The sequence below is a fragment of the Carassius auratus genome, chromosome 30 (assembly GCF_003368295.1).
Source record: "Carassius auratus strain Wakin chromosome 30, ASM336829v1, whole genome shotgun sequence".
NCBI classification, from domain to species: Eukaryota; Metazoa; Chordata; class Actinopteri; order Cypriniformes; family Cyprinidae; genus Carassius; species Carassius auratus.
This window is the reverse complement of record NC_039272.1, coordinates 8,817,296-8,843,019: the sequence shown is the minus strand read 5'-3', so window position 1 is coordinate 8,843,019 and position 25,724 is coordinate 8,817,296. Positions and strand designations below refer to the sequence as shown.

Sequence of the window (25,724 nt, the reverse complement as noted above, 5' to 3'; positions counted from 1 at the left end):
AAACTGAAGTGCATGAAGTGTTGAATTCTAAATGTCAGAATGAATCATGTCTGAACATGATTTATTCTGACTGCCAGTGATCTGACTTCTGCCAGCAGCAGCACTTAAGGGAGAGCAACAGGTAGCCGAACTCAGCTGTTTTCTTCTGGAGTTCATTTCAAACGACATCTAATATAACACTGAAGCCCCAAATAGAGTAAAATTTTAATCTGAGGAAAACCGAAAGTCAAATCAAATGGAAGCCTCATAAACATTTCCTTATTTTCCCCCGCACAACAACTATTTATCCACCCATCCATTCCCCAAAGTTCGTTTCTAAACTTTCAAACCAAGCCTCTGTGCTGCCAACATTCAAAGTCTGTCTTAATAAACTGCTGTTTTTACTGAAAAAATTGCTATGTCAACTTCTTTAAATGTGACCCTGGACCACAAAACCAGTCATAAGGGTCAGTTTTTTTATTGAAATTTATAAATCATCTGAAAGCTAAATCTTTCCATTAAAGTATGGTTTGTTAGGAAAGGACAATATTTTGAAAATCTAAAGTCTCAGATGGCAAAAAAAAAAATCTCAATATTGGAGAAAATCGCTTAAAAAGTTGTCAAAATTAAGTTGTTAAGAAAGCATTTTACTAATCAAAAATTACGTTTTGATATATTTATGGTAGGAAATTTATATAAAATCTTCATGGAACATAACATAAGAGGAACACTCCACTTTTTATTTTTTTTTAAATCATTTTCCAACTCCCCTTGAGTTAAACCGTTGAGTTTTATCGTTTTCGAGTCCATTCAGCCGATCTCCGGGTCCGGTGGAGGCACTTTTAGCTTAGCTTATATTTATTTTCTTTTGGACTATTTTCAGGTGCTGCATAATAACACTGCGCCTGCTGCACCCCTGGTCGCTACAGAGTTAAATTTTAAGATTTAAATAGGAAAAATATTTTGAGCAAGATGCTAACGTTCTAATCCAATTCAATTATCTATGCTAAGCTAAGCTAAAGGTGCTACCTCCAGACCCAGAGATCAGCTTAACGGATTCAAGAATGGTAAAACTCAACTTTTTAACTAGGGGAGTTTGAAAATGAGCCCATTTTCAAAAAAAGAGGAGTGTTCCTTTAATATCCTAATGATTTCTGGCATGAAAGAAAAAACAACATGCACCAAAACCGCTTGGTTCCCAAAGCTCTTAAAATTATCTTCTTCAATGTTCACCTTTGAAACCGCATGAGGGTGAGTAAATGATGCCAGAATTGTAAAATTTTGGATGATCTATATTAAAAATCATTTTTAACCTTTCAGTAGGCAGAGAATGAGAAAAGTTGCTTGGAGAAACAGTTCATCACCACATTAATAACAAAAACATTAGACAAAGGTTGGTTGTTCCTGTGAGGTTATGTTTAAGAATGCACACATTTAAAACTAGCAATCTGTCCACAGTTTTAGAAAAGATGCAAACACGCTTCAACTAAAAGCTGTAAGATAATCACTCGGAATGACCTGAGGAACAAAAGGCGATGACCTCAAGACAAACAACTCAGAAATGGCACCTTCAAGCTAGAACTACATGTTTGAGGAGGTTTTAGACCAGTCAGCCTGCTTGGAGTGCTTGTCTATTAGTCGAGCAGGGTGTTTGCTTTTAAACAAGCATCTATGTACACGCTTGAAGAACAATAAAATAAAAATCTGTGCTCTGTTTGAGCATCCACAAAATCCCAGATCCAGGAATTTAAAGACTGCTAAGCCACTTTTTAAACATCCCTGCATGCTATTTACCCAACTGGTTTGCCATATTGCGGTTTAGCTCAATCAGTGCGACAAAATTGTATGTGTTCAAGGGGCCAGAAAGGGGTCAAATCTAGTTTGGTACCTAAAGGACTGCAGGATTACCCAATAAAGCTATGTGAAGTAATCCACACTAGGAAGCCTATGGAATAACCCATTCATTAACAGAGCATGAACAAACAGGCTCTGCTTACCGCAAATGATAACTGTATAAATCAATTCTGACAGTAAATAAAAAGGTTTGTGATTACTAGCAACAGAGAATGTCAGTTCTATGAAGTGTTTTAATACATGTTTCAATGTAAAAATCTGCAGGATTAGGGTTCAACTACAGATTCAGGTGCATTGAGTGCATATTAAACGGGGCAAGTATTAAATGACCAATCTAGGGGTCAGTTACTGGCGACGCTCACATTACTAATACTTCTTAATTGTAGTATTGTGTTTCCATGACTGAGTTTATTGGGAGGTCAAAATTACAAAATAAAATCCCAAATTAATATAGAGTTGCATGCAAAAGTTTGGGAAGCCCTTGCAGAATCTGTGAAAATCAGAATATTTTTTTACAAAATAAGAGAGAACATACAAAATGCATGTTATTTTTTTATTTAGTACTGTCCAGATTAAGATATTTTACATAAAAGATGTTTACATGTAGTCCACAAGACCAAAAAATAGCTGAAATCATTATAATAACCCATTTCAAAAGTTTGGGAACCCTTGGTTTTTAATATTGTGTGTGGTAAATTGGATGATCTAAAACTTTTTTTTGTTTGTTTGTTTGTTTGTTTATTTTGTGATGTTTGTTCATGAGTCCCTTGTTTGTTCTTTATAGTTTCAGAAAATGTCCTACAGAGGTTGAATCTTTTTAAGTCTGTAAGTAGCCATTTACCAAATTTTTCAATGTGAAAATTAGCTTTTCTCCCACTGATACTTCTAAATTGTAGCTACATTGAAATTAGCTAAATAATTTATTTTAAAGCCAATCAAACGAGCAAAATCTACGCCTTTCTCTGTTTAGTCAGTTCTATTCTTGAGTTGCCCTACATTTCAATTGCTTAGAGGCGGACTACTTGCAATGCAAGGAATTTGTGCCCCAGGGCATGAGTGATATGTTTAGATGTGGTGTTGTACCTTATTTCAGAGTGTGCTGCTGAATGGAAAGGGTGAGCGCTAATGCACTGGGTCTCATTAATCTTAATACTGTATTCATTGAAAAGACTCTTCACGGCAGACACGCACAAAACTGCTGTTTTCTTCCAGTGTCTGCTCAAACTAAATTAGAACTCCTGAGATGTCCCCAAATCTGTCATTTCATGTACTGTTTTAGTTCAGTTGCATTTAACACTCTCTGATTTAAAAATGCTGAAGGCTGAAGTATCACAGTCATAAATAATGACAGAAAAACTTCAGACCAACTGCCAAATAACTCTCAACAGGCTCTGTTCAACCCAGTGTCACACAACAATAATAACAAATACACATCCAAATTCATGTCACTGTTACACACAACAACAAATGGTTAGTTTCTGCCAGCAGGAAAAAATAATATACTATAGTTTTGGGGCCAGTAAAGTTTTATTTTATTTTTATTTTTATTTAGTAGGCCCATCTTATGTTCATCAAGGCTGCATTTATTTGATCATAAATTTTGTGAAACATTATTACAACATGAAATAACTATTTTAAGATGTAAATTTTGTGAAAGTAAAGCAGAATTTTCATTAGTCATTACTCCAGTGTTTAATGTCACGTGATTCTCCTGAAATCATCCTAATACACATTGACATGGTTCTCAAGAATCATCTCTTATGATTAACAAAGTTTAAAAAACACTGACTACATGGATTACATTCTTGGGTACTCTAAAAAGTACCCAGTGGAAGATGTAACGTGGGGGAGAAGAACTGTTGAATAAATTGTTTTTTTGTTTTGTTTAGTTTTTTGCTTCGCAAAATTAAAGTTGAGCAACTGATGTCACGTTTTACCGATCTCCTTACTACATTTTGGACCTGAAAACATTACTTGCATTGCTGTCAATGGGAGGATCAGAGAGCTCTCTGATTTCAACACAAAAATCTTCATTTGTGTTATGAAGATGATAGCAGGTCTGATGGGTTTGGAACGGAGGGTGAGTAATTAATGACAGAATTTTCATTTTGGGGTGAACACACTTTATTCTTGTGGAATTTGTGCTACTTTTTTCAGGATTCTTTGACGAATAGAAAGTTCAAAGGAACAGCACTGATTTGTAAGAGAACATTTTTGCATCATTATAAATTTCTTTACGGTAACTTTGGTCGATTTAAAGCAACCTTGCTGAATAAAGGTATTTCTTCCACACCCCATACTTTTGATCATCAAACAAAGGGTTCAAAGGTTAACAAGGAAAACATACAATTAGCCATCTCTAAAAAAGCTGTACAAGTACTATACAGAATTAAATTTCTTATTATAATATTTCTATTACACCAAGAAACCAAATAAATCGAAAAAGACTTGAACTGTATACCCAGTTTTGTCTGGGCTTAACCATTCACTTGTTATATTAACCAGTGCTTTGATTTTGCTAACAACAAAAAATAGAGTTTGTGGTCATAATTGCTACTTAAACCCTCTTTTTTTTCATATCAGGACTCTGTGGCTCCTTGTCCAGGTGTTTTGGCTGGCTTTTCTTTTGAACTCCTTTTGAGCCTGTTCCTGACTCCCTCCAGCATGTCTCCACCTGTCCATGACCGTCATCCCAAATCTCTCCCCCCTTTCCCCACAAAGCCTCCTGAATCCCAGGAGGAGCCATGTTATAGGGAATAATGCACACATACTATTCACTTCCATTCCCAGTTCCCAGGGAGTGAAGGAAGGAATTTGGCTGCTGTGTTTACACTTCTTTTAATTACGGTCATTACACAATAGCAGAGTCAGAGATGTCATTACTCTCCATTAAACCACAAAGAAAACCTGTTGTGCACTACAGTTCCATGTATGAAAGTTGTGTTAAGCATTTGTTTTGGAGATTTTATTCTGTATTTCTGTGAAAAAGAAATTGCCTCTGTGCACTTACAATCTAAATATTCCTGAAAGATTAGATGCACGTTAACATCCAAAGCATTAGTTCTGCAAAAGGAACAACCAAAAAGTGCAATCTCATCATTCTAAACAACAAAACACATGGGAATCTGAGAGGGGCTGTGCAATTTGCACTGAGCTGTAGAAGAAACACCTGAATAAGGTTTCTTTCCATTTCTCAAGATACATAGTCTATACCATCTCCTCCTCATTACCATTCACAAAGTCAGCACGTTCATTATTTATGAGGCACTTCTCCTCAAATACATCTGTAGTGACTGTGAGACCCATTCTGACTGATACTTTATCAGGCGAATCCTTTCAATGCCAGTGCTGTGATAATGGGCCTCTAAATAATTAACAACACAATGGCTTGCATAAATGGGCCAGGGTTATTGCTTAAAGCAACAAATCTCAACAGTACATTAATCAGATTAAAAAGAAGCAAAAATAAGAAGAGGAATGGATACGTACCGCGAACAATGAGCCTTGATGGACACATGCTCCTGTGGATGAAGAAAATGAGGTGAACAAGAGTGGAAAAGGATCGATACATCTTCACTTGCAGGCCAATTGACAAGTTCATGATTAATGGTGGACAAATGTCCAAGTCATGGCAATCATGTGTCCAACAATGTCTTAAATGCCCTTGTTGTCGCTCAATGTGTAAGAACACAAAGACTGCCACATGGTTCATTCATGAAATTTTACGGTTTACCCTCACAGGCTATAAAAACAAGGATGTCAGCATGTTATAATCTTGCTTAGTTTTATAGGTTTGACATTAATTTACAATGTTAATACAAATACAGATGGGAATAATTACCCTTAACTATTTAAATACAGGGTTTATGCAGCAAATCACTTAAAATCAAGCAAACTAACCAGAAAACAAATGCTATTTAAGACCATACAAATTTGCATGAGGTAATCTTAAAAATATGGTCCAGAAACTCTTGTGAAGATTTAAGTTAACTGGGTTATGATGTCTAAATAATATCAAAGTTTTACTTGTCCGAGAAAGCATGCTTCCCTAAGGAAATGCACATTTATCTTGAGAATCAATAGCCATAACGCTGACTGTCAATGAACTTCTAAATAATCATCATTTGCGACTGAGCTAAAGTGAATTTATGCAAATGTATTAAGTTGATGTGGGAAGATCAAGATAACAGATAGGACGCAGGCGCTGTTTCATAAACAGCATCCCTTCTGAGACATCGTAGTCATGCGATTATTTAATATTATAAAGCTCTCTATTGCGCATTGCTTTTTAAAATCATATTTCCAAGCGTACCTATGGGACAAACAGATTCATCTTGAATTGTACATTTATTTTATTGTAACTAACGGTTAAAAAAAAGCAGAAAGTACCGAAATACAAACCTTTTGCTCCGGGCAAGCTGGTGCTGTATCCAATTAAAGCGGTTAGGAGGATCCAAACAGGACCCATATTCACTTTAGAACCTGTTTTAATCCAAAATGCACAAAAAATACAACGGCTTTAACTTGATTGTGAATGAGTGCGTATCATCGTTGCTCTCCTGTGGACTCGAATCAATCAGCAGCGCGTGAGCTTGAAGTCTTGCGGACGGTCGGTATCGTTACTGGTATGCATCCAGTCCCGAGTAGATACAGTCCAGTGAGCTCTCCAGCGAAACTTCCTCACAGAGAGCCGTTCCCACACCAAAATCCTTCCTCTTAAAAGTGCGGGGCCATTACTAAGACAACTTGAACGCGAGTAATTACAGGGGAACAGGCACTAACAATCACTGAGTATACGAGCTGCTCTTTAAAGTGAGTTACTAGAGACACGACCAGCTGCATTCACGAGTTGAGAAGCCCCCTCCTCCCCCTCTACCACTGTGGGAACAAAACCTATTGCCATCAAAGTTTTGACGGGTATCAGGTTTTGTGGCAATCAATGAGTGCTATGGAAGAAACTAACATTTTTGCGATTTTTTTAGGTTGTGTTTAAAATGCACTTCAAACTTGGTGGAATCATGCGAATTATATTTCTACAACGTTGTGCATGCATTAGAATATATGTATGTATGTATGTGTGTGTATATATATATATATATATATATCACTAAAAATAGTAGTGAGCTTAACGGTCAAAGATTCCTAGGTCACGTGCAGCAGGGCTATCTGATCCTTGCTTGGGGCTCATTCAAGGACAAAAAAGGGAAAAAAATTTGGACATTTGTGGACTTAGGAAATTCATTCAGAGCTTTTTAACCATGATGCATATTCAAATGTTGTTTTAAAATCTCTCCACATAACTTATCACATAGCTACTCTATTCATAAGAGACCAATGCTTCTTGTAATTACACTTATGGTTAAATGTTTAAATACAAAGCTATCAAAACCTGTCTTAATCTTACCTTAAAAAGGATATTCTGAATTTAAAAAAACGACAAAAAAAATGAAGGCAGAAAGTACTGCATTGCCATTCAATCGGAGCTTGATTAGTTAGAAAGTGTGTAAGCGTAAGTTTCTACTGCCACCTGCTGGTATAGTTAGGGGATGACAGGACAAGTTAGCAGTAGATCTTATGAATATTGCTGTTTCTATGATGAACTGCTTTTGTTCTTATAAGTTCTTTTGGACAAAAGCATCTGCACAATGCATAATTTTAAATGTAAATAGTGTATATACAGAAGTCTGCATAGCTTTTAACATTCCATACAACCACAAATTGATCTCTAAATCCTTAGCAACAGGGGACTTTTTGCCTACTATGGGCTATTAGCCGTGTTGCCTCCATACCTAAAACATGCTACTGTAAAAATTAGCTTCAGAATAAAATCACACAATTGGACAACGTAACATTAACCATTTTAATTACAGTTTATATGTCTTGTACAATGCAAATATATACAAAGCAACAATGTCATGCCTTTTTCTCTTCCTGTGGTAAGAATTCTTCGATTTTAATGTGCAAACCCTCACTTGACCTGCTGCAGACAATTGCTCGCTCAATAAGAGGACCTGGAGGAAAAATCAAAGACACAATACATTTAATCCATGTCAAAGAATACAATAGAATACTTCCACCTGACAGCCAAAGAATAATAATTAAAATAACTTACCAAATTCTGCTGGCTTATGGCTTGCCACATCTTTTACAATGGCATGAATGTTTTCCAGAATATACTCCTTTGGCATGTCCAGCTGTTAAAAATAAATAAAAAGATGATACCACCCTGTCCTCTCTTGCTCTATTACTAATAGAAATGTCTGTCACACAAAGCAGTTCAATGCGACTTACTGTTGCAACTTGTGTGTTAACATAGATGTCCTCAACCATGTATTCATGGCCACTCTTGAATAATGCAAGCATTTTGGGAATATTCATTCCAACTGATCCTGATGCAAGAATCACAAAGAGCCATTTAACCTCGGGGTTTAGCTGCACATTAATAAAACATGCCTGATACATGTGAAACTCACGGACCTCTCTTGCTCTTGGGAAACTTCTTCCTCAGCTTGTTCTTCAATGGGAGCAGCTTTTGAATAATGTCTGGCTCAGCCAAGTAAAAATCTGCTGTGATCTCATCAGCTAAAATCTGTAATCAACAAGAATTGAAAGGTGCATCAAGTAAATAGATAATTGCTAAATCAAGCCAAAACACAGATTCAATTCAGTGTATGTACTTTTTGAATGAGATATAAATGTTCAAATAAACATTCATTTTTTTACACAGGCAAACTTGTAAATGGTATAAATAGGAATTACATGTCAAGGTTATATCTCATGAGCTTTACCTTCTCAACCAGTTCTGCTCCACCTGCAACTGCTGCTCCATTCTCCATCGCTATCCTGGCTTGATCGGGATTCTGTGAAGCCGTAACTCTATATTACTGCATGTAAACTGTACAGAATTCTTAAATGCAGCTGTAAATTATATCAAATCAGTTCAGTTAATGTTTAACATAATGGACCACAGAATGATTATCCCACCTCAGTGAAAACCACTATTTTGTTGATATCCGACTTGAAGGAATGTGGTAAATGAATTGTGCTAACAAACGGATCCACTTTTTTCTGAAACAAAAACAATGGAAACTCAGTAAGGTTTAAAATTCTGTTGTTGCATTTATGAGTAATGAAAAGTTTTCTTAAGCACTGCAACAACACTACAGAGAATATTTACTCAACCGGCAAGAGTATTTTTCATCCAGTTAACTCAAAATAACACTCTTTGTAGCTGATTTAATAATATAATCAATTCAAAGTGTTCCATCACAAGAACAGACAGACTTTTGCAGTAGTCACACATTAAATGTTTTTTAACACCACAATTCATTAAGCATTTCAGCAACCGTTCGGATGTACTGATAAATATTTGAGGTTTTTTAAAAGGTTCAAGAATCATCAAGATATGATGTAGAACTTTTGAAGGATGATGCATTTAAGTTTTTTGAAACATGAACAGTTTTAATTTGAAACAACTGTAACGAAAGCACAAAAGAGCTTTTTTGGATTCCTGGGACATATTTGCAGAAAATGCAAATATGTTTAAATGCTGTTTAAATGTTTGGGGGCAGTAAGATTTTTGGGTCTTTTTGAAAAAAAAATTAGAGTTTTGTCATAAGTTGCAGAGTTTTCAACACAGATAATATGAATAATAAGAAATGTTTCTTGAGCAGTAAATCAGCATATTAGAATGATTTCTGAAGAAACGTGACACTGAAATCTGGAGCAATGGTTGCCGAAAACTCAGCTTTGCATCACATAAATAAATTACATTATTAATAATAATGGATAAAACTTAAACATATTAAAAAATGACCACTGAAATAATATTTACATTGAAATCATATTTCACAGACCGTATGGTGAGTATAAAAGACTTCTTAACGACTTTAAACAGTAGAATTAAATCAGTTTTTGTGAATTTAGAAGCAAGAGCATTTTTTGGTAACACTTTAGAATAAGGTTCCATTAGTTAATGTTAGTTAACTACTTTCGTTAACATGAACGAAGCAAGAACAATCCTTCTACAGCATTTATAAGTCTTAGTTCATGTTAATTTCAACATTTATTAATGCATTATTTAAATCAAAAGTTGTGCTTGTTAACATTAGTTAATGCACTGTGAATTACCATGAACTAACAATGAATAACTGTATTTTCATTAACTAACATTAACGAAGATGAATAAATACAGTAATAAATTTATTAATTACATTGTTTGTTAATGTTAATTAATACATTAACATTAACTAATGGAACCTTATTCTAAAGTGTTACCCTTTTTTTTTAAGCAAAAATTATTCAAATTAGACTAGAAAAAAAAAACACCCATAATAATGTACCTTTTTCTCCAGCTTCATGTCTAGACGTAGGTTAATGTACACGGGCTGGTTCTCAGGACTGAAATCCAGCTTCTGGAAGTTCTTCAGCATTTCAATGGCCACGGATGTCTCGTACACAGGTTTGGGATAGTACCTCACCATGTACACATCATCTACTGGAGCCCAGGCTGTGAGTCCAAAGGGTTTATGTCTGTTTGTGTCATCAACCTTTTTTCTCTCTTTCACCACCTTCTCTTGAACGGTCTCGTCTTTCTTCTCTTTCTGCCTACAAAAAGTGTTTTGATTTTTATTAGACAACCTTTCTAAATAGTGTAAAAAAGTCTAAATAGTGTAAAGAGAACTCACTTGGTGCTGGCAGCAGCATAGGATCTGACAGGCTGCTGCTGCCTGTATGCAACCAGAGAGCTGCACGAGACAGAAGGAGCTCTGCATGTGAAGAACAGACTCTGACATCTGGGGAAAAACTGTGCATGAAACAACACACAGAAGTAAAGCAACATTAAAAAGACTGGGTCAAATGACATATGACAATGATTACATTTAATTAGCCAATTAGTAGTTTAAAAAAATCTATCAAAATTAAATGATCTTTTAGACAGGCTGCATGAACTGCATGAATGTAAGTTAAGCATAACTAAAACAGATCGTGGTCAAAGCTGTTCGCTTGTGTAGATGCACAACTCGATATTCATCACTCAAGTATTCTGCACATGACTAGTTGCATGTTAATAATCTCGGAATGTACAGTAGATAAGCGAAATAATTTGTTACGTTTCAAAACTGACCTCTTAAAGCACTCCTCGAGGGGGCAGCCATGTTGACAGACTTCTGTGTTACACTTAAATTTCCCTTCTAAACCATCACCCAGCGTTAAGCGTTCCCACTCATCTTGCTTTTGAACAAAATATTGTGCATACTTAAAACTGAATTTGTAGACACAAACTATGTTTCATATACTACAATAAACAATTAATATGCTCGCTATAAAATTTACCCGATTTGTTTTAGCATATTTTAGATATTCTAAAGGGAAACAGCAAAAAAAAATCGTTATTTGACCCATTTATATAAAAGAATCCAAAACTCCAGCCTGAAAACGTTGCAACCTAAAGGTAAAAATGCAGTAATAAGTTCTGTTATAAGTTCAACCTTGCATGTGTATATAAATAATTCCCCATAAGAATAATCATATTACATATACGTTAGAAGGCGTACTAAAACAAAGCTGTATCGTATTTTTTACAAGAGCACAATGGTCTCCACTTCGAGCTGTATTTCAGACTAAAATTTAAAGAATCGTTCTTTGAGTCGGATTTTTTTAATGAATTGATTGAACCGGTTCGCAAAACCGTTCCGAACTGTTCGTTTACGAAACGAACTGAATCGGTAGTGGATCTCGATTCACCTATCTATTCTGAATTTAGTATTGTTTAATGAAAATGTAAATTCAACTTCCAAATGTTTTAATGTTTTTTTTTCTGAGCTGAATCGTGGCTGTAGCTAACTGAACTAGAATACATAAAATTACAAACACCCTTATTTATAGAACTAACAGCCCACTGCCAACATGTTGTGCGACGTCAGGGGTCAAGTGACGCAACTGCGTAATGGCGTAAAATAACAGCCAAATCTGTTGTTTGAATCGCTTTTTAAAAACTGCCTGTTCAAAAGAACCGATTCGCGTAAACGAGTCGGACTTCTTATCGTTGGTTAAGGGGACTGTAGACTGGAGCGGAAGCTCAGTGTTGTCCTTCCTTCTGCCCGAGTCTCAGGATGAGGATCGGTCGCAGCTTGTCTGTATGTCTCTGATCATATCACACCAGCAGTTCCTCTCCCACCTCCCGAATGCAGGTAAGACCCTACGTACTGCATTCCGGTGTGCTGTTTTTGCGGTCTTGATATCTTTGGGTGTCAAATCCGCTCACCGTCACCAGCTGTACTTCCAGAGGATCGGCTAAGGAGACGGTGTGTGCTTTAACTAAATAAACACGAGATAACCGTGTTTCAGCCCCATTACACAACACATAGTTTCTCCTGATTAATAGATGACCGTATTTGGCGATGAAGATGAACGTCTGATCTGGTGGCACGGCCAGATCTGCTCCTGCTTTTCATGTTGTGCTTGACAGCTCACCAACCTAACTCAACTTTGTGCTATCAAGAATAGCTAATAATAATAGCCTTACATAACACAAACATCGTTATTGGAGTAGTTGACAACTGCACTAGGTCGTTGACACGCTTTTAACTGGAACGCGAAACACCGCGGTGTTTTTGCAAGACGTTTTGAACAACAAATCCAAGTTGGGTTCAGCTCGGAACGTGTGTTTGTTTTATTCATAGAAGTTACTTGGTAACTTCAAAGAGCGGGTTACGTAACGCCTCGGCTTTCGTTATCGTTTGCGTATGCGCCGTGGCGTTCAGTCAAATCACTTTTATTGTCACATGAACAAAAACACAGGGGTTTAGTGACAGATAAAGACCACAACATTCATAATTGAACTGAATATACACATTATGTATACTTAATATACAATATATAGAATTATACATACAACATGAAAAATCCAACACCTGAACATAAAAATAAAACTGCAGAAACGTGACACTGGACCAGTCATAATGGTCTTTTTTAAAAAAATTTTAAGACTTGTACATAGTCTGAAAGCTGAAGAAATAACCTAACAAACCGTACATCAATTGAAAGCTTAAGACAATATTTGGAGATACAACTATTTGAAAATCTGGATTCTGAGGGTCCCAAAAAAATCTTATTTAAATCATATTTAAATTTGTCCAACTTAAGTTTTTAGCAATGCACCAATCAAAAAATTAAGTTTTGATATATTTATATGTAGGAAATTTCAGAAATATCTTCATGGAATATGTTCTTTCCTTAATATCGTAATCATTTTTGGCATAAAAGGAAAATCAATCATTTTGACCCATAGAATGTTGACTATTTCTACAAATATAACCGTGCTACTGACTGGTTTTGTTGTCCAGGGTCACAAATGTACAATGTTGATTAGAGTTGAGACGTACGGTTGCTGTGCTGAATGATGGTCTGATATATACACTAATATGAATATGACATCTAGTCCAAAGACCAGCTGAATTAATAAAGTGCCTGAAGTTCTGCATGTAAGAAAACATTTACAAGTTATAATTGAGAAGCAGGATATGTTGAACCCGAACAGCTCTTTGGCAGTGTGCTCTTGTGTATGTAACAGCTGCGACTGAATGATTACAGCGCACCGCATGTTCTGTCTATACAAGGCAAATAAGGGCAGTCGTCTCGTCTGTTTAAAAGCTCTCGCTGGTGATTTTGCCTATTAATAGTCTGTTATGTGAAAGTGCCATTTTGCTTTCATCTTTTACAGCCGAAAGGGATTGATTTAAACGCACACACAAAACTATTGTAACGTCTCCAAAGTTCAACTGAGTTAAACTCTGTCAGTGCCCTAGACTCCATAATGTTTTGGCTCAGCATCAGAGATATCAACTACTCAAACAGTTCAATGTATCAGCGTAAACATCAGCTGTCTGTCTCTCAGTAAGCACTCAGGATCTCACATGTTGGCCTGTTTTCTAGAACATACAATATTGATCAGAAGTATTTTATTTTATCATTTTATTTTATTTATCTGAAGAAATTAATACTTTTATTCAGCAAGGATGCATTAAATGATCGAAAGTGACAGTAAAGGGATTATTATTAAAAAAATTCTTTAATGTAAATGCTATTCTTTTAAACTTTCTATTTTTCAAAGAATGTTCAAGAAAATGTATCACAGTTTTCACAAAAATATTAAGCAGCACAAATGTTTTGAACACTGATAATAGTAAGAAATAGTTCTCGAGCAGCAAATCAGCTTATTATAATGATTTCCAAAATTAAAAGATGGTAATGGCTGCTGAAAATGTAGCTTTGTTGACGGGGAAGAATTGCATTAAAAATATATTTAAATGGAAAACAAATGACTATTCAAAATTGTAATAATACTTATATGTTGTTTTCTAACTGTATTTTTGATTAAATAAATGTAGCCTTGGTGAGCATAAGAGACCTCTTAACAATCCCACACATTTGAACTACAGTGTAGATGATATTTTGATATTATACAGCTTCACTTGGTACCTATGCATTCATTTTCTTTAGCTTTATTTTAAGTTAAACTTAAGCAATCCTTACTGATGTAAAAATAAAAAATAAAAAGTTTTTACTTTGCACAAGTTGAAGTGCAGTTGTTGGTTTATTTTCTGATTTACTGTACATCATGTTTACATATAATGTCAGTTTGTCAAAGGGTGACCTGGCTTGATCTGAGGCCTTAAAAGGAGTCTCAGTCACAGGAGTCCTGAACTGACCCCTACAATTACAATTATAATGCCAGCTGGCTCATAGATCAGGCTTTCTACTTTCTCTCAGTTTATGATGATTTCTTACAAATATAAAAATAAATCAATGACATATTGTAACAAAGAGAAATGGTTACTAATTGTTCATTTTCTTTATGTATTTTCAGATTAACAGGCATGCCAAAGGAAAAATATGATCCTCCAGACCCACGCAGATTATATACCATCATGTCAGCCGAGGAAGCAGCCAGTGGGAAGAAGTCACACTGGACCGAGTTGGAGATTTCTGGTCAGTTATTATTCCTCAATTCCGCAATTGACTCTTTTCCGCAACTCATAATTCATCAACTTATCATTATAAATATGCTACAGAGGGTACAGTACACTGACATGAGAGAAATTAATGAATAAATCAGTGAACGTGAAAGCCTACTTATATTTTCTTTTATCCAAAAGTGATGTACTTATCAATATGTGTGTTCTTTGGGACATTTGTCGAAAACTGTTTACTCTGTCTGTGATTTCGTGGTACAGGGCGGGTCAGAAGTCTAAGCAGCTCACTATGGACGCTGACCCATCTGACTGCTCTCCACATCAACAACAACAACCTGAGCCGGCTTCCTCCTGAAATCGCAAAGCTACCCCATCTCGTCTACCTAAACCTGTCCTCCAACAAACTGCGCAGCCTGCCAGCAGAACTCGGCAACATGGTGACTCTCAGGTATGCAACAAAACAGACAGATTCCCATCAGAATGAAGTTAAGTAAAACAGTTCTATTGGCCTTTCAGCATTATTACAGATAATAAAGTGCCATTATTATTTTTCCTTTTACAACAAAACATTAAAAGACCAGAAAGGCAGAATATATAAATGAATAAATAATTAGGATGTGACTGAACTGGACTTATCAATAGTTTATGCCTTTTTGTTCACTTTAAGTGATTTTAAGACTATTGTTACACTAAACAGACATCTTTTTTATGGTCACATTTGTTTCTTTCTTTGTGTGTTTTTTTTTTTTTTTTTTTAGGGAATTGCTTTTGAACAACAATTGTTTACGAGTTTTGCCTTATGAACTTGGTCGGTTGTTCCAGTTGCAAACCCTTGGACTCAAAGGTAAAGCTTTTTTAATTTCAGTCCAATGTTGTTTTATATTATGCAGAACAAGCATGCAATGTTTTTTTATTAGGCCTGAGAACAATATTTCTTTCCCAGGTAATCCATTGTCCCAAGATATACTCAACCTGTATCAGGAGCCTGATGGAACAAGGAAATTGTTAAATTACATGCTTGACAATCTTGCAGGTAATAATAGACGCAGGTACATAGCTGCTTATTAATATTATACAGATTAATTATTCATTTAATTTCCCCCTCCCATTATTAGTCCACCCAGAACAACTCCCCCAAAGACCTTGGATCACTTTGAGGGAGCGAGACCAAATGATGCCCACAGGTACATACTGCTAGCATCCTGTCACTGGCTTTTAAAAATGATAATTTACTAAGGATCAAAGCTAAAAGAAATTATTGTGTCCTCAAGCTGTGTTCACAGTAATGTGCTACAACGTACTGTGCGACAAGTATGCAACAAGACAGTTGTATGGCTACTGTCCCTCATGGGCCCTTAACTGGGAGTACAGGAAGAAGGGCATCATGGAGGAGATCACTAACTGTGATGCTGACATCATTAGCCTGCAGGTATGAAGCTCCCGTTTCAGAATGAAAAAGGAAATCTCAATCACAATTAGAAATGTGTACACTACCATTTACAAGTTTTGAATTGGTATGGTAAAATATTTTAAAGTACTCTCTTATTCTCACCAAGGCTGCTTTTATTTGATCAAAATACAGTAAACATAACAATACTGCAAAGTATTATTACAATTTAACTTAATATGTAATACTTAATAACGTAATATGTTACCTCTCATGCCTCATGTACCTTCTAATATGACAAATAAGTATATAGTTATATCTTTACATAAAAAATGAAGCTTAGTTATTATGTGTAACAATACATTTCACGTGGCGTCTGTGGTTTTAATATCAGCAGTGTTTTATGCTTTGCTTTAATGCTCATTCATGTGCAGGAGGTGGAAACAGAGCAGTACTACACTTTCTTTCTGGAAACACTGAAAGAGCGTGGATATGATGGCTATTTCTGTCCAAAGTCTCGTGCCAAACTCATGTCAGAACAGGAGCGGAAACATGTGGATGGCTGTGCTGTGTTCTTTAAGACCGACAAGTGAGAATTATCTTCTATCTTCTTACAAGGTTTAAAGGGTTCATGAACTTAGAAATCAAAATTCCCTCTGTAATTTTCAGAACACAAATCTTTCTCATTAGTCTAAAAAGTCGCCAGTCTGATGAAAAAATGACAGGTTGGAATGTGTCACTCTGTTAACTAATAGTGTGGCTAAACACTGCATCCTCAGAATTAGATCAAAGCCTGTTCTACAACACTGCATGTTTAGCTCCGCCCACAGATTCACACACACACACATATATGGTAAATGACAGAGATTATCAACTTTATTTGATTAACTTTATTTTGAATAGAGCTCCAGACCATGTCAGTAATAATTTAGTCCTTTGTTAAAAAAAAACAGGACAGAAAAAAGCTAAATTATGTTTTTTGATTGTGACCCTTGATCACATTATAAGTGGACCCCAGAGAACAAAGTAAAATAATAAAAAAGGCAGTTCATGACCCCTTTAAAGTGAAATGATATTAATCTCATCTATTGCACTTTTTTTTTTTTACATTCTAGATTTGCTCTGGTGCAGAAACACACAGTGGAGTTCAATCAGGTTGCCATGGCAAACTCAGAGGGTTCAGAGGTTATGCTAAACAGAGTCATGACCAAAGATAACATCGGAGTAGCTGTCCTGTTGGAAGTGAAGAAAGACTTGTTTGCTAGTGGTAAGGACCCTGAGTGATGAATGTTAACATAAATAGCTCAATTTAAGTTTACTGTTCTTCATGGACACACCATCTATTTAGATTTGTCCTGTAGAGGGCAGTAAATCACTACATTATAAATGTTTACATGAGAGGACAGTAAAAACGTGACTTTACATGTGGCCAAGTATGGTGTCCCATACTCTGAATTTGTGCTCTGCATTTGTGGAGCAGAGGGCAGTCAATTCTGTGGTGTCCGGGGAACAGTTGGGGGTTCGGTGCCTTACTCAAGGGTCTCACCTCAGTCATGGTATTGAAAGTGGAAGGTGGAGAATAACTACTGTCTCTAGAAATGAATTTAAATTCATGAACTGTACAATAGATTATATTTCAGTAGAATTTATTTTGACCCTTCCATTGTTGGATATTGAAAATATTGAAAATAACATAAGTAGCATTCTCTGAAGTAAATTCAGCTGCAAGTAAATTAAAAAAATAAATATTTATATGTGACAAAATTTTGTAAGCCAAGTTAGTCATAAGTATTGTGATGCTCTGATAAATAAAATGAACTTCTATGGTTGAATTCAGTGTTAGGTTGGATTTCAGTGATAATGCACTTTCTATTTACTTCATGATGCCTCAATACAGCTGAATATTTTTATGAACATACACACATTTTGATGAGTTTATTTTTATTTATCTGCATTATTTCTTCTTTCTCAGCGTACCCCCAACACAAAAAACATTATTGTTGCATTTTCAAAAGATTGTGATATTGATTACACTTTGCAAACAGAGTTTACTGTTTATATTCTGCTTTTGACTTCCTCTGGACTGGGAGCAGCAAACTTTATTATAAAATATCTTATTTAGATGCTACAACTCCCATTCATTTTACTGGTGTTATGATGCAGGTTTAAAGCAGCCTTCAGAGAAACAGCTCCTGCTGGTAGCTAATGCCCACATGCACTGGGATCCGGAGTACTCCGATGTGAAGCTCATCCAGACAATGATGTTCCTGTCTGAGCTAAAGAGCATCGCTGAGAGGGCATCGGGATCCATCAACTCTGCATCACCCACGTCAGACACCAGCTCCATCCCGATCGTCCTGTGCGCTGACCTCAACTCACTCCCAGACTCTGGTGAGCAATGTTTGGAACCGCTTTCTAAGGATAAATAGTTAGAGGAAATGGTGGACTCACTTGACTTACCCTTTAATGTCATTTTAAGAGAAATATTGACTTTTTTTTATATTGTTGAGATTTTTGCCTCTGATTCCTCATGAAGCTGTTGTCTTCTTTACAGGTGTGGTGGAGTACCTGAGTAATGGTGGAGTTGCAGAAAATCACAAAGACTTTAAGGAACTGCGTTACAGCGATTGTATAACCAACTTCAGTTGCAACAGTAAAAATGGCAAGCCTGATGGCAGCATCACGCACAGTTTCCTGCTGAAGAGTGCCTATGAGGGGAATCTCATGCCCTACACCAACTACACTTATGACTTCAAGGTCAGGAGATGTTTAGGTTTCACAATTTTAGTGAACGGTAACATTCTTCCTTATTGTATTGCACAGAAACCTGTGATCTAAAAGGCTGCTGCTGGCTCCTGAATTTAAATTATTGTCACCGATTTTTATGTACTCTGTTTTAAAACATGCTTTCTCCTTTTTTGTAGGGTGTGATTGACTACATTTTCTTCTCTAAGACACACATGCGTGTTCTGGGCGTTCTGGGTCCACTGGAGACTCAGTGGCTGAAGGACAACAACATTACGGGCTGCCCCCACCCACACATCCCTTCTGACCACTTTTCCCTCCTGGCTCAGCTGGAGTACCAACCGCCCTTACCCCCCATCAACGGGTTGCATCTGCCTGTCCACAGGTAGTGCAGCCCCGCTTCCCCTACTCCTCTAAATCCCCAAACCATGGACGAACCCCTATGATGAGCCCCTACAAATATAGGCACACACATTAAGGAGTGAAGTACTCACCTACTTTGTTCCTTTTTAACCTTTGCACAGGATTATATGATCTTATTATTATGTTTTCCAACCTGAAAACAAATGCTTAATACCAAATTAGGGTTGGGATTCTCTGTTTGGTACCAAACAAACGCTGCTTTCAGGGAAATCCATCTGTTTGTCTGAATTTAAATGTGAGATTGTATAAGCCATGTGTCAGTATTTGGATGCTAGGAATGTGTAACTTAAGGGAAGGCCGATCATGTAGCATAACAATGTCCACACGAGTGTTGCAAAAACTTTGATTCAATCAGCATCCTCTTTTAAATTCCCCTTCAGCGTCTTTAAATATTTATGATGCCATTCAAATTCGGAAATTTCCCAGTACAAAAAACGAAACAAAATTTGCTCTTCACTGTGCAACATCAAATATTATAGTAGTGACCGCATCCTGTGCATTACAAATTCAAGTTCCCCCATTTAACATTACTGCAGGATGGATTTGCATTAAGGATTATAAAGTGAAAAGCTGAAGTAAGGTTGGAATTTTCAACAATGTGTTATTAATTGAAAATTATTAATAGTGCAATGTAAAGTATTATGAAAACTTGTCTTTAAGTCCAAAATGTACACTATTAAAGAGGATCCCAGCCCTACTCATTATAACCCAGCTGTGCTGTTTTCTCTTGCTGCTTGCATTGGCATCTAAATCACATTACCGTACTGATGTATATTTACACAATATACTCATCACTCCCTGCCTCAGTGATGTCATCATGCCAGCGAGCGTCTCCAAACAATCTCTGAATGGCATTGGTGGTTGACATTGAGACAATTTATAATTGCTACAGAACACTACTTAGGAGTTTAAGGCATAGTTCACCCAAAAATGACTCAAACCTCTATGCCTTTATTTTTTAATTTTGGGGTGAACTCTGTCTTTAACTATAATTCAGACTAATTCAGCTTAGTCCAGTTGTTTCGTATTTGTTTCAGTGGTAATGGATTGTCAGCTGCATTGGTACAGAATGAATGTTAATTTATGTTTAGAAATGTCATTTTGTGTTTTGTTGGAGAAGAGAGATGACAAGAAATGTCATTTTATTTGTTTGGCACAACTAAGAGCATTTCCATAGTTGGAGGCCTTTCTCATTGTTATGTTTTAATGGTTTTCAAGGTTGGCAAGACATAATCATTTGCTAAATTTATCTAAAAGCTGTAATACACTTCACAACTTTTAAAATTGAAACACATTTTTAACAAATAAACTCATGTGTTCTTCTGAACATAACAAACTCATGCAGAAACGTGGCATTAGCTACGTTTCCAACCACCTATTTTAATGCACATTTTGGGATATTGCATAAAAAAAGGGTTAAAATGGCAAGATGCGCATAAATTCTAAGAATTTGCATAAAACTTGTACTCTCTCAATTATGTCACATACATTTCTTATAAAGTCAGAAAACATCCACATAAACCACAAAACACTTTTACCAAATAAATTCCTCAATGCACATCAAAAAAGACATGTGACTTTGCAATAGGACAGCAACTGGACCAACCAACAGATCGATTTCATTGCACAGCATCTGAAATGCTAGTTTTGCTATTCTAAAAAGCTTGAGCATAGTCTAGTCAAACTACTTCATTATAATTAACTCTAAGAACTGCGCTCCCAAACAGCAGCCTCCGAAAATAAGATAACATGGCCGCGTTTTGTCTGCATGCTCTAAGTTGTATACAATTTATTGTTTATTTAAAAAAATATAAATAATTATATACAGTGCCTTCTCCTACTGCAGCAAATAAACATTTTCTTCGTGAAATTTAGCGCAACTTAACAATCAGGAAGTGACGATTTTGTTATCTTCAACTCCATGGATGGAAACAATACTTTAGGCCTATTCTGTGATTTATGTTTTATTCAATATTCCAAATTTGCACGCAAGTTTAATTAGTAACTTTGAAAGAAAACATAGCTAATGTTAGAAGAGGCATAGTCTCAACTTCAGGCATTACACCCACAAACTGTTGAGTGAATATCTGATACATATGGCACACAAAATTAGAAACACTTCAGGAGTTTCGAAGTCATCATCAGATTGATTGAATTCTACAGAATTTCTGTGAGACACGTGTGGAGCGTTCTTTAACATTCCACCTGGAAACAAAGATGCTATGGAGCAAACCCCCTCATGGAAGAACAAACCATCATATTTACAACTGAGACAATGGCTGTGGGGACATTTCCATGCCCCTAAACATGACCTGACACAAAACGAAACGTGATTGGTTCCTTTACCTGTCAGTCATATGGCCTCTTGGGTGGTCCTTAACCACTTCCCAGACCTTCTACCATCAGTCTAAAGGTCTGGCTATGCAAGGCTAGAGAAGCAAAACCAAATTAAATCAATATGTGTTGAAAAATTGGCTCAGAAATTACTGATATGCTCAGATTGGACAAAGTCATAGTCCGAAAACAACAACAAAAAAAGTCTGTGCCCATCATACACCATGTGATTGTCTGTGAAATCTGTCAACTCAAATCTGCATTTGTTATGACATAGGCAGCTAGTTTCAATTCATCAACACTTGGCAAACGTGTAGTGCATTGCAGATTTTTATCTGAATTTGCAAAAACGTATACATATTCTAAAGCGTTTATTTGAGTGGCATAAGTGTTGTTGTCTGTCACATGACTACTGTGGAAACATTTCCCTGCATGAATTCTGACTTCAATAAACCAAAAGTCCTTTCTTTCAAGCTAGCAGCCATCAAAATGTTTAATGCTTAAAGCTTCTTGAGTTAAAATTCTGCAGCATTTATGATGTTTAACCTATGAGGAGAATTGGTTGCTGCTACTACTTGCATGTTCAACACATCCAGGGTCACGTATGTCTATTTGGACAAAGCTATAGCTTTTCTAACATGCTTCGGAAGACTGTGCCTTGTTCTGTGTTGAGCTTGTCTGAGTTAAACATTTCAGAAGGAGTTGCTGAAGTGGACTGTTAAGTGTTGGATTATGTGTGCTGCATGTTACTTATAACTGCCATTAGACCTTAGAAAACAAATAACCACACTGATTTACTCCCATCCCTGTTAAATATAACGACATTCTTGATTAGGTTTGTTAGTCAGCAAAAAAAACATTTTTGACATTGCATCATTTCTAAAATTGGAATGCCTTATGATCATGAGTGCTTTCGCTTTTTTGTCACTTTTGCAAACTGATTGATAAGTAGAGCATTCCTCTTTTATCAAAACTGTGCCTAGTCTGAACCATCTTTTCTACAGCAGTACTGCCTGTGAAAGCAAGACGCTTACAGAGTGAGCCAGCACCAGCATCCATCCCAGCGCCCTTCCATCCACTCATCCATTCATCTGTCCATCTCTTCTCTTCACCAGAGAGACACGGTGACTCCTAAAGTGGACATGATTCAGTTATAATGATGTTGTTATTAAAACATGTCATGGTCAGCAGTGATAAGCCGAATTGTTTTGAAAAAATGGCAGGATCTTAAATCTTTCCGTTAAGAAGTTGTGAAAATTACAATTGTCTGCCTGGTTAGTGGTGGCAGTATTTTAATTTTTTTTCTGATGGATACTTGTATATGTTCTCCTCAGAAATTCCCATTGAACCAGATGAAATATTTCCTCTTAGCAAATGGTCTAACTGGACAGTTATTTTAATCCAGACTGACAAACAAACTGTATTTTTAAACTAGTCACGATCTCATGTGGAAAATAGCAGTAGTCTTTCATTGAATGTTTATTATGGGAACATGGTTTGATGACAAATTCAAATTAAGGAAGGACTTGCTTGATTGTAAGATGATGTAAAGCATTGTTTTGCCATGAACCTTGAGACACAGCGATTAGAATATCCAAAAACGAGCATTTCCCAGTGTGGTGATAAATCTTTGTCAGTGGAGACTTTTTTCATGCAGGTTCTCCTCAGCTGAGGAATACACATTTTGTAACTCTTATTTAGTCTATAAACATATATGGTGATGATATGGGGGAAAAAATATTTCCGTTTGCAAATGTAAATGGTGCTACATGTGGCCCATTTGTAAAACAAACTTGTCAAAGTCTCCCTCTAAAGGCAATAAAGATGTCATTTTAAAGAAAGAAGGTTGTGAGATTTTTATTTAAAAATAATAATTACAGGTTTTGTAGACAGACTTTTTAAAATTTGTTACTGCGTAAATATGGTCTCATAACATTCCGCACACTTGTGTTGACTGTTTGAATGAAAAAGAATAACTGAAAAGTAGGAAATGGAAAGTTGTTCTCGTTCATGTTGATTTATGCTGCAGTGGGCACAGCAGTTTCCTTTGCTGCTCTTCTACTGTAGAAAAATGAAACAAAAGATGACATTTAGACAATGCAAAGAAAAAAAAAGGTCAAATCTAGATTCGACGTTCTTGATTTTGAGAGTTAAGACTTAATCCCTACCTCCTCATTACTTTTGAGATAACATTGTTGATCCATTGTGCGTCAGGGTTTATGCAAACTGTTTGGTTGTCCTTTTTGGTAATCCTAAGGAATTGAAAAAGATTTCATAAACATATGCAACAATATGTACCTGTCTTACATATATCGGCTTAAAATGTATGGGCAATAAGTGACATTTGTCTGAGAGCTGCGTGGGCTAATGAGAAAATAATGTTACGTATTTTTGAGAGCGCTGAGGTTTGTCAGAACAGAGGAAACATGCACCCCTTTGCACATTTCCCTCATGTCTGTGATTGAAGTGTGTGTGCCACCAACGTGTAGAGGCAAAACATCATGACTCACAAGATCTCGGTTTTGCGACAGTGTGCTCCCGGAGGCACGATCTCAATCCTCTGGAACAACCGAGTTGAGATTTTGTTTGAGGTGGTGGTCACACACTGACACTTGTTGGAACCAAAGCCTTCCATTGGCAATGCTAAAAGAAGCCATGTGCATAGAGTTAGAATTATATTTCTCTAAAGAACAAGGTTTAATAAATAATAAATGCAGAATAAATGGCTAATTTGTAAAAAAAATAATAATAATAATAATTACGACTACAGCACGATTATTCTGCAGTAAATTATAGCACATTTCAACAGATCCACCTTTTAAACTTTGAAAGCACCTGGTTTGTACAGAATATTATCTATTTATAAAACACCATATAATATTGACCACACATAATGTACAAATAAAATGAAATAAAGTCAAATAAAATAGTAAAATAAAAGAAACTCTTACCATAGATGGTTGTGAAGCAGCACACTGCAGTAGCTGCCAGCAGAACGAAAGAGAGCATTGACATGTTGAGGCTGAGATCGGTTGTGTTGAAGCAAGTCTAGGACGAGAGGCTCTTCTGCCCAGTTTATATTGATGCTCAAAAGAGGAAGTGATAAACCTATAATAGCAAATGTGGTTAAAAAAAAATATAGCGTAAGAGTGGGAGTTTTACTGTCAGGGGAAAATAATTAAAGGAGGTGGGAAACATCTCAAAATGGAATAATAAATATTACATTATTATTGTACTAAAATGTTCATAATGTATTGATTTTCTCAAAATATAAAATAAAAAAATAAAAAATCTTGAGCTCATAATGTAATAACAATTTTTAAATGTAACAATTTTTCACATAATTTAATAGGTTATGTAGGAGAAATGTATTACATTATGAACACACTGTGGCAACTTATAGTGTAATCACAGTTATAAGGTAATTCCAATTTAAAACATTATTATGTTTACATCATAATTATCTTTTAATACAATACATTTCAGCACAAAACATAATCATAGTTTTATTGAAAAGAAAATTAGGCTTATTAGGCTACATTATGAACTTTTATTTTTTATAAAAAGCGGACTAATTTTGTGATTATGACCTGCTTAATTTTTGGAGACATAGGCCTGGTTTCCCAGACCGGGCTTATACTAAGCCAGGATTAGGCCATATAGTTCAGGTAGGACATTTAAGTAATTTTTATTAAGGTTACCTTAGAAAAAAACATGACTAGTATGCATTTTGAGACAAAATAAAGGCACTGATATATTTTAAGGTCAGTCAGTGTGAGTTTCTTTCAGTTGAAACAACTCAGACTTTAGTCTGGCATTAGGCTTAAGCCTTGTCAAACCGGGGTATAAAAACTTGTATATATTCTAAATGTATAGACCTAATGTGTTTATAATTTTGGCGATAAAAGATGTTTATATGTACTCAGGTAAATGTCACTTGACTGACAAATTCTTCACAGGCTGTTATACTGAAGATTTCCCAAGTTAAAAGGCACAGAAATGATGCGTGATTATAAATTGTGCTT

The 25,724-nt window shown here is 36.0% G+C and overlaps 4 protein-coding genes across 8 annotated transcripts in view; 1 reads left to right on the top strand and 3 right to left on the bottom strand.

The window, feature by feature from the left end:
- fras1 (Fraser extracellular matrix complex subunit 1) overlaps positions 1–6,692 on the bottom strand; it is a 101,550-nt gene extending 94,858 nt beyond the window's left edge. For all 3 annotated transcript variants that reach the window (XM_026211168.1, XM_026211169.1, XM_026211170.1), the window contains exons 1-2: positions 6,235–6,692; positions 5,323–5,354 (exon numbers count right to left, since the gene is read on the bottom strand). In XM_026211168.1, the coding sequence (XP_026066953.1) occupies positions 5,323–5,354; positions 6,235–6,301 (99 nt within the window). In that variant the 5' untranslated portion in view covers positions 6,302–6,692. The remainder of the gene's footprint in view (positions 1–5,322; positions 5,355–6,234) is intronic.
- Positions 6,693–7,679: 987 nt separating this feature from the next.
- On the bottom strand, positions 7,680–12,374 carry LOC113049948 (39S ribosomal protein L1, mitochondrial-like). The gene is made up of 10 exons (XM_026212688.1): positions 12,362–12,374; positions 12,101–12,153; positions 10,521–10,639; positions 10,176–10,440; positions 8,818–8,901; positions 8,622–8,693; positions 8,311–8,422; positions 8,125–8,222; positions 7,946–8,027; positions 7,680–7,844 (listed from the first exon to the last, which is right to left on the bottom strand). The coding sequence occupies exons 1-10, from the start codon at positions 12,372–12,374 to the stop codon at positions 7,747–7,749; spliced, it is 996 nt and encodes a 331-aa protein (XP_026068473.1). The 3' UTR covers positions 7,680–7,746.
- cnot6l (CCR4-NOT transcription complex, subunit 6-like) lies at positions 11,871–23,540 on the top strand. Of its 3 annotated transcripts, none has more exons than XM_026211165.1 (13): positions 11,871–12,026; positions 14,705–14,826; positions 15,072–15,258; positions 15,569–15,654; positions 15,754–15,843; positions 15,926–15,994; positions 16,082–16,239; positions 16,632–16,786; positions 17,313–17,464; positions 18,361–18,588; positions 18,752–18,954; positions 19,122–19,327; positions 22,707–23,540. In XM_026211165.1, exons 2-13 carry the CDS (start codon positions 14,715–14,717, stop codon positions 22,738–22,740), a joined length of 1,680 nt encoding a protein of 559 aa, XP_026066950.1. In that variant the 5' UTR covers positions 11,871–12,026; positions 14,705–14,714; the 3' UTR covers positions 22,741–23,540. The 3 variants fall into 3 exon arrangements, with proteins under 3 accessions (XP_026066950.1, XP_026066949.1, XP_026066951.1); XM_026211164.1 differs by having other exon boundaries at positions 22,704–23,540; XM_026211166.1 differs by lacking the exon at positions 22,707–23,540 and having other exon boundaries at positions 19,122–20,072.
- cxcl13 (chemokine (C-X-C motif) ligand 13) lies at positions 23,541–24,790 on the bottom strand. Its single transcript, XM_026211167.1, has 4 exons — positions 24,651–24,790; positions 24,210–24,342; positions 23,868–23,951; positions 23,541–23,760 (listed from the first exon to the last, which is right to left on the bottom strand). The coding sequence occupies exons 1-4, from the start codon at positions 24,712–24,714 to the stop codon at positions 23,718–23,720; spliced, it is 324 nt and encodes a 107-aa protein (XP_026066952.1). The 5' UTR covers positions 24,715–24,790; the 3' UTR covers positions 23,541–23,717.
- Between the last annotated feature and the right edge of the window lie 934 nt (positions 24,791–25,724).

What these genes read in the sequence shown, in the direction of transcription:
- LOC113049948 (XM_026212688.1), bottom strand. An exon ending in ACATGAAGCTGGAGAAAAAG is followed by an intron (nt 8,902 to 10,175) that starts GTACATTATTAT and finishes TTTTTGTTTCAG; the next exon opens with AAAAAAGTGGATCCGTTTGT. An exon ending in AAATAGTGGTTTTCACTGAG is followed by an intron (nt 8,694 to 8,817) that starts GTGGGATAATCA and finishes ACGGCTTCACAG; the next exon opens with AATCCCGATCAAGCCAGGAT.
- cnot6l (XM_026211164.1), top strand. Translation starts at nt 14,715, where the DNA reads ATGCCAAAGGAAAAATATGATCCTCCAGACCCACGCAGATTATATACC. An exon ending in GACCGAGTTGGAGATTTCTG is followed by an intron (nt 14,827 to 15,071) that starts GTCAGTTATTAT and finishes TTCGTGGTACAG; the next exon opens with GGCGGGTCAGAAGTCTAAGC. An exon ending in GTGTTCTTTAAGACCGACAA is followed by an intron (nt 16,787 to 17,312) that starts GTGAGAATTATC and finishes TTTACATTCTAG; the next exon opens with ATTTGCTCTGGTGCAGAAAC.
- cxcl13 (XM_026211167.1), bottom strand. Translation starts at nt 24,714, where the DNA reads ATGTCAATGCTCTCTTTCGTTCTGCTGGCAGCTACTGCAGTGTGCTGC. An exon ending in CTGCTTCACAACCATCTATG is followed by an intron (nt 24,343 to 24,650) that starts GTAAGAGTTTCT and finishes GGCTTCTTTTAG; the next exon opens with CATTGCCAATGGAAGGCTTT. An exon ending in TGTCGCAAAACCGAGATCTT is followed by an intron (nt 23,952 to 24,209) that starts GTGAGTCATGAT and finishes TCAATTCCTTAG; the next exon opens with GATTACCAAAAAGGACAACC.